The sequence below is a fragment of the Pediculus humanus genome, genomic scaffold (assembly GCF_000006295.1).
Source record: "Pediculus humanus corporis 1103172107471 genomic scaffold, whole genome shotgun sequence".
NCBI classification, from domain to species: Eukaryota; Metazoa; Arthropoda; class Insecta; order Psocodea; family Pediculidae; genus Pediculus; species Pediculus humanus.
Genome location: NW_002987089.1, coordinates 55,071 through 62,820, shown reverse-complemented (window position 1 = coordinate 62,820; position 7,750 = coordinate 55,071). Strand labels below are relative to the sequence as shown.

The following is a 7,750-nucleotide window of genomic DNA, read 5'->3' as shown; positions in this document are numbered from 1 at the left end:
GCTATAATTAATATATATTAATGAATGAAGGAATAAAAAAACCGTGCGTGACAAATACAAAAAAAATTTCCGTAAAAATAAAAATAAAAAAAAATTTTAATGTCTTTTCATTGCCTCCACTATTATTATTATCATCATCATTATTATTATTTCACACAATCATTTTTATTTTTATAGTTGTTTTTTCGTTTCTTTTCTTCTGTATTTCCTGTTTCCGGTATTTGCATTCTCGCAATTTTTCTAATCCCCTTTTAAATTATAAAAAAAAATTTAATTTGATTTTTGTGCCAAAAAATAATAATAATAATAATAATAATAAGTAGAAGAATGAAATTCAAGTGTGACGAGGGGAGGGGGTGGGCACGAAAGAAGGCGATGTGGGGGCCAAAACAACGTCGGGTAAGTGAGTGGGAGGGAAGAAGAAAAAGAAAGAACACGAAAACTTATTTTTAAATCGAAACAAAAAAAAAAACAAAAAAAAAAAAATTTTTTTTTTAATGCAACGAAAACAATGGGAGAAAAATAATTTATTTTATTTTTTTCGTGGCAGTAGAAGACCAAAGAAAAAAAAACAAAACGAGAGTATTAATAATAATAATAATTAAAATTTTTTTTTTTTTTTCGTATTCTCCCCAAATTTTTTCGTATTTATTTCGTCGGGTAAAAAAAATAAAGTTATTATTATTAATATTATTATTATTATTTTTATTATTATTATTAGTATTATTATTATTATTTTTATTATTATTATTAGTATTATTATTACTGCTGCCACTGCTGTCGTTTTTTTTTTCATTAATAAAATAAAAATATTTCGACCACGTTTAATAATTATCATAAATAAAAATGAATGCGTCACGGGGATATTCTTACATTTGTATGTCGTGTCACTACAAACAGGAAATGACACAAAAGGCGGAAGTGAAGGGCGGAGGAAAAGGAGGAGAAAAATTTTTACGCTTCCTTCGATTGATTTTAAAAGTGCATTTGTGAAAAAAATAAAAAAATAAAATTTGACACATTTTTTTTTTATTTTTGTCATGTTTTCCAACATGAATGCGCGAATCGAATTAAAATCACGTGATTCGATGTGCAATTTTGACACAACAGAAAAACTGTTGTCTTGCTTTTTTTTTTTTTTCAATTTCTTAAATTACAGGAAGATAAATTAAAGGAAGAAAGAATCAAATGGGGACCAAGCGAGAAAAAATGGGGGAGGGGAGGAGGGGGGAAAACAACGTGGAACGTTTTAGAAAGTGGAAAAAGTTTTTCCATTGTGAAAATAAAAAAGAAAAGAAATTTTCACGTTTTTGAACGAATGAAATTGTTAAAAATCAACCAACCATTTACAAGTCTTTTTTGATTTTGAACTTTTGTGGGCGTCATGCTGACCATCACGCATCATCCCCCCAAATTAATCCTCCCTTTAAAAATAATAAAAAAGAAAATCATTGGTTAAAAAAAAAAAGAAAAATCCCATTATTGGTCCCCCACACGCGACGGACGACCTGGGGAAATTTTTTTTTTACTGTAAAAAAAATTTTTTTTTTCTTTTTTTCGGGGGTGACCGCAGTCGGCGCCTAAGTGGGGGGGTGGCGGCATTTTTAATTTCATACGAAAAAAAAAACTTTTTAGAAAATTTTAAGTGATTTCACGTCTAAAATTAGACATTTTTTTTTTCAATAAACGAACCGAATTTTATTTTTTTTTCATTTAAATTTTCATAAAAATTTTCTTAAAAAAAAAAAAAATTCTGCAGCCACGACAAAAAAAAAACGATACCCTAATAATAATAATAATAATTTTTGATTAATACAAAAAATTTGGACTTTTTTCTTTCTCTCGTTTCCAACTTTAACGGATTTTAAACGTTCTTTAAAAACGAGACAAATAATGATTGACGTCATCATTCGTTCAATCTGGCGACAAATTATTATTATTATTATTATTATTTAACCAATGAAAAACGTAAACAATAGTATAATTTATTAACGTGGCAAAAGAACAAAAAAATGATGATGATGATGTACGGAAAGTTTAAGTTGATTTTCGAAGAAGGAATCAAAATCACGTTTCCCGTTTTTTTTTTTTTTTAATTTTTCACCCGGAAAAACCGGAAGCGCATTCAAATTTTACAATTCTCCCCTTCCACCCCCTCCCCGCGCCGCTTTTTTCCTTGTCTATAGAAAAAAAAAATTTATTTTTACAATTGTTAAAATTTAAGAAAATCACTTTTTCAAAGGGAGACTATGAAAAAAAAACCAACACGGAAACGAGTTTTTGATTTGTTTGTCGTTTCTTCGTCATTTCCGGTTTTTATACGTTAAAAAAAAAAAAAAAATTTTTTTACCCGTCAGCAAAATGTCACCCTTAAGTTACGGTTTGTTAATTTTATTATTATTATTATTATTATTGTTAGCGCTCGTTTATTTTATTTTAAAAAAAAACAAGAATCGCCATTTTTTTTTCTTTTATTCGTAAATTTTATTTATAGCACTATAGTCATAACCGATCATCGATTTTGTTTTAGTTTTTATACTAAAAATACTATAATTAATCATTTTATAGCGCTATAATTATATTTTTCCTTCATTCTAACGCTATAAAACGTTACAAAACGTTAACGATAACTTTTTTTATAGCGTTCGGGGGATCCATGGGGGATCCAAACACATAATTCTTTTTATAGTCTATATTTTTTAAGCGTAGTCTATAAATAAATTTTTTCTCACCCAACAAACAAAAAAAAAAGAATTAACGCGTTCGCACGCTTTGTTTGTTTATACCAACAAACAACCTGAAGAAGTAAATAAAAATTATTTTTGATGTTTTAAGAAAAGAAAAGAAAAAGTGGCAGAAAGTTTTCTGCTGTTTTGTTTTCACTTAAACGTAATAAAACAAACCGCTTATTTATTATTGCCAACGAACGAACGAACGAACGGCGTTCGCACTCACACACGCACTTACAAACAAACCAAAAAAAAAAAAAAACTTTTTTTAAACAAAAAACAAAAAATTACGACCGAACTGATTTATTCGTAGAAAAAAAAAAAGATTTTTTGGAAAAACAAAACGAAAAAAAAGAAAAAAAAAATTTCGAACGGATTACAACTAATCCCGTTCGGATGCAACTGAGCATCTCATATACGTATGTGTTGTTGGGACGGTGGTTTTGACGGAAACCGCGTCACTAAAAAAAAAAAAATAAAAAGAAATTTTTTGTTTCCCAGACGTTCGAAAGAGAAAGAGAGAGAGAGAGAGAGAGAGAGAGAGAGAGAGAGAGAGAAAATCTTAAAAACCGTTCGTGTTGTGAACTCTGTCCAACATAATGTTTTTTTTTTTTTTTTACTTTTAAATGCAATTTAATTTTAAATCCGTTCGTCTCTTAATTAGGGTTAAGACGTTCGGTGTTCTAATAATGGACGAAACACGTGTTTGGAAAATAAGGAAGAAAAAAAAAAAAAAGTTTCCAATGTTTTGAAAATTTCATTTCCTTATTATTATTATTATTATTATTATTATTATTATTATTCGTAGTTTTATTTCAAATTGTAAAATCACGTTCGTAAATTAACGTTCGATTTTTTTTTTTTTTTTTTAAGGATATCTTCGAACGCCTTTTTTAACGCACCTAAAAAACGATTAAATCGAACCTTCAAAAAATTTTCACGATTAAAATTCTGATTGTGTCTCCTCCGATCATTCGAATTAATTAAATCAGTGACGTATTAAGGAAAAATTTCTTTTTTCTTTTCTATTTTTAATTTGTTTTTATTTATTTTAAATTTTGGAAATTTGAGCTCGAAAAGTTTTTTTTTTTTTTCATTATATTCAAGGCGAAATAAAAAAACAGGTCTTTTACCTTTTTTTTTTTTTTTTTTTTTCTTTACATAGTTGGCAACCATTCAAACTAAATAAGAGAAAGAGAGAGAGAGAGAGAACGAACTTGATTTTTTTAAATTTTAATATTATTATTATTTTAAACAAGTTAATTAAAAATGTCCGGAAAATAGAAAAACAAAAACAAAACAAAAAAAACGAAAAAATTCGCTTCAAATTAAATCGACTGGAAAAAAGAAAAAAAAAATTTTTTTCATCTTCTTCATATTATTATTATTATTATTATTTTTAATTATTAGATTGGCACGTGATAAACGTATGCACACGCACATGGACATACACGCACGCACGCACGCAATAAGAAAATAATTTATGAAAAAATTCGTTGTACGTCGTTTATGCAAATTACTTTACAATAAAGAAGAGAAAGAAAGAGAGAGAGAGGCCGAAGAAAAGGAAAAGACGGGGATAGAAACAAAGAGAAAGAGAGACAGATAAAGGAATAGGGCGAGAGAGAGAGCCAAATAAACCTAAAACTAAAGAAAAAAAAAGAAACTAAAAATGGGAGATACAGAGACAAAAATAAGGAAATGAGAAAGTGAGAGAGACAAAGGAAAAGGAAAGAAAGAGAGACAGAGAAAAAAATAAGGAAATGAGGAACAAAGAGAGGTAAAAGAAATGGGTAGAAAGACCGAGAGAGAGAGAGAGAGATTGATGAATAGGGAAGACAGAGATAGAGATAAAAGAAAACAGAAACTATGAAAGAGAGAGACAAACAGAAATAAGGAAATGAGAAAGAATGTGAAAGAGACAGAGAAAAAGAGAAGAAAGAAAGAGACGAACAATGAAAAAGGACGAGAGAAAGCCAAATGAAAACGGAAACAAAGAGAAAGGTGAGAGAAAAAAGAAAAGGGAATAAAAACAGAAAGAGAGAGAGGGACAAAAAGACAAAGAAAAAGGGCAAAAGAGAGAGAGAGAGAGAGAGACAGAAATAAGGAAATGAGAAACAAAAAAGAGAGAGAGAGAGAGAGAAAGGGGCGATTTCAAATGGACAAAACACACTCAAAAAACATTTTTACCGTCAACTATTTTATTTACTTTTTTTTCTTTTTCTCCATAATAAATTTATTACTTTGTATGACGTAAGACTAAAATTTGTAAACGACAATCATATCACTGGAACTATACATTTTTTCTTTCTTTCTTTCTTTTCCAGTAACCATAAATTCTTTTCGATGACGTCACATTTACTCAAACACAAAAAAAAAAAAATTTTTTCCCTGGAGAAAAATTTTTACTTTTAAATTTATTTATTTATTTTCACCATCGTGTAATTATAAGAAAAAAAACGTTAACGATCTTCTCTTATTTTTTTTTTTTTATTAATAATTAACAAAAACTATAAATTATAAATCAGACTATAAATTATTCGAAATGATAGTATAGAGAGAGAGAGAGAGAGAGAAAGAGAGAGAAAGAAAGAGAGGGAGATAAAAAATCAGGTCAAAGATATAAATTTATAAATTTTCTTAATCGCTCTTTTCCACCCTTCCCCTCCCCTCGCCGTTTTTTTTTCAAATTTACAAAAAAAAATTTTTTTAATTATTTTATTTACGTTAAATTTAACGTTAATAAATCATCATTATATTTATTAAACAATTTACCCATCAACTTTGTTTGTTTTTTTGTTTGTTTTGTTTGTTGTAAAATTTTATTTTTTTAAATTTTCACTACTTTCCTTTCGTTTATTTTTTTAAACGATTCAATTATTATTATTATTATTAAATAAATCTTTTGATGTTTAAAATATATATTTTTTTTTTTTGGGGGGGGAGGGGGTTTATAGCGTAAAAAAAAACAAAACGAAATTATAGCGCGTTAATTATGTTGTAAAAGAAAGAGAAAGAGAAAAAATTTTCATTTCACGGTATTTTTCTCTTTATAGCGCAGTAAAATAATTAATACCTGAACGAAACAAAAAAAGAAATTTATAGACTAGTTTTAAATATTTATAGTTAAAGAAGTAAAAATATAGTTGCCGTGTAAACGAATAAATAACTCGTCATAATATAGCAACAATCAACAAACAATTTGAGTCGGTTGTTGTTTAAAAAAAAAAAAATTATAGCGCTAGAAATTAATCGTAAATCGTTTTATAAAAAAAAAAAAAAGTTAAACTTGGATTATAATTTTTAATAAAAGAAAATATTTGGTTGTAGTAATGTAGACGAAACAAACGACAACAAACGACAACAACAACAATCAAACCAACCGAAAGGAAAAACAGGAAACTATAAAATTTTTTTTTTTTTTTTGTTCACAAATTCAATCGGTTTAAGATTCGTTTTTTTTTTTTTTTTTTGCATAATCAACCGTTTTTAAAAACGAATACCAGAATGTGAATGAATGAATGAATGAATGAATGAATGAATGAATGATTTATCATTCGTCAGATTTAATTTCATGGTTATAATTTTCAGTTTTGCAAATCGGCAGACCAAAATATTAGATAATTAATTTTAGTTTCAACGCCATTTTTTTTTCTCGTTCCTCCTTCGTTTGTTTTTTTTTTTTTTGGGGGGGGGGAGGTGTGCCATATTTATGTTCTGGAAAAATTTTATGGAATTTTTCCCTTCCCGTGTGTGAATTTTATCATTTACATTAGGATGGGTTGATTCATCTTTGCCTTTTTTTATAGGTTTAATTTTAAAAAAAGGGGAGGCGATGACGGTTGTCGGTGTTTTTCCAAATTTTCCCAAGGTAATTTCATCGTCGTAAAATGAAAGAAATTGTAAATGTGTCTTACCTGGATAACTAAAATTCCAGCAACCCATTGTACGTATTTATGATATCTTAAAAAACTATCATCGGTGATGGTATCCACTCCAGGATAAGGTCCATGACTGTGCCAAAATCTATCAGAATACCTTGACAATGGATTCATGTTATCCTCATTTATCTGTTTCGAATTGTATAATTTAAAACGATCGTTTTCCAACATGAAAATAAACTTATTCGAATTTGATTTATCATCATTATCATCCCCCGTTTCGACCGAATCGCTTTCGTTAAAATTATCAAAAATTTTCCACGATGAAAATGTCGAATGTATCCAACAATAATTATTCACTACTTCTCCGTTTAATTCTTTGTCAACCATGCACTCTATCGGACGTCCACCGAACTGTTTTATCGTAACCATTAAACTTGCTCCGACTAATAGCAAAGAGGTGGCGCCATAGTTAAGCCAAAATATCGTCGAACACGTTTGTGCTCTTCCACTCTAAAATTAATAACAACAAACGACAACAACAATAACAACCAAACCAACCACTTCCTCTTTAACCTTTTTATTTATTTATTATTTTTTATTATTAATAATACAAACTATTTATCATTTATTATTATTATTATTATTAATTAAAAAAAACAATCAAACAAATTTTTAAAAAAATTGTTATCAAATAAATTTTTCTCCATTTTTCCATTATAATTTTTTTTTCCCCCACTTAAAATTATTATTATTATTATTATTATTATTATTAAATTTAAAAGGTGAGATTGATTTCAGGTACGTTTTACTTACGGTTCGAAACGAATATGGAAGCATAATTAATTCTTCCATTTGTGAAAATCCATTTCCTCCACTTTTACAAGCCATATCTGGAAAAATTTTTTTTTTTTTAAATTTATTATTTAATTAAATTTGTATTAAATTTAAAATTTAGGACATTCGTTATACAAACAAACAAACAAACAAAAGAACAAACATACGGGGGGAATCAAATTCAACAAACAAATTTTCGAAACAACAACCAAAAAAAAAAAAAATTTCCAATTAAAATTTATTATAAATTATTATCATAAGTTAAACACGCGTAAACATCCGCCATTTTCCTTTTTTTTTTTT

General features: G+C 27.7%; 1 protein-coding gene across 1 annotated transcript; it reads right to left on the bottom strand.

The window, feature by feature from the left end:
• Positions 1-6,532: 6,532 nt before the first annotated feature.
• On the bottom strand, positions 6,533-7,501 carry Phum_PHUM124420 (innexin, putative; the record flags this gene model as incomplete). The annotated part of the gene is made up of 2 exons (XM_002424222.1): positions 6,533-7,123; positions 7,427-7,501. The coding sequence occupies 2 exons, from the start codon at positions 7,499-7,501 to the stop codon at positions 6,533-6,535; spliced, it is 666 nt and encodes a 221-aa protein (XP_002424267.1).
• Between the last annotated feature and the right edge of the window lie 249 nt (positions 7,502-7,750).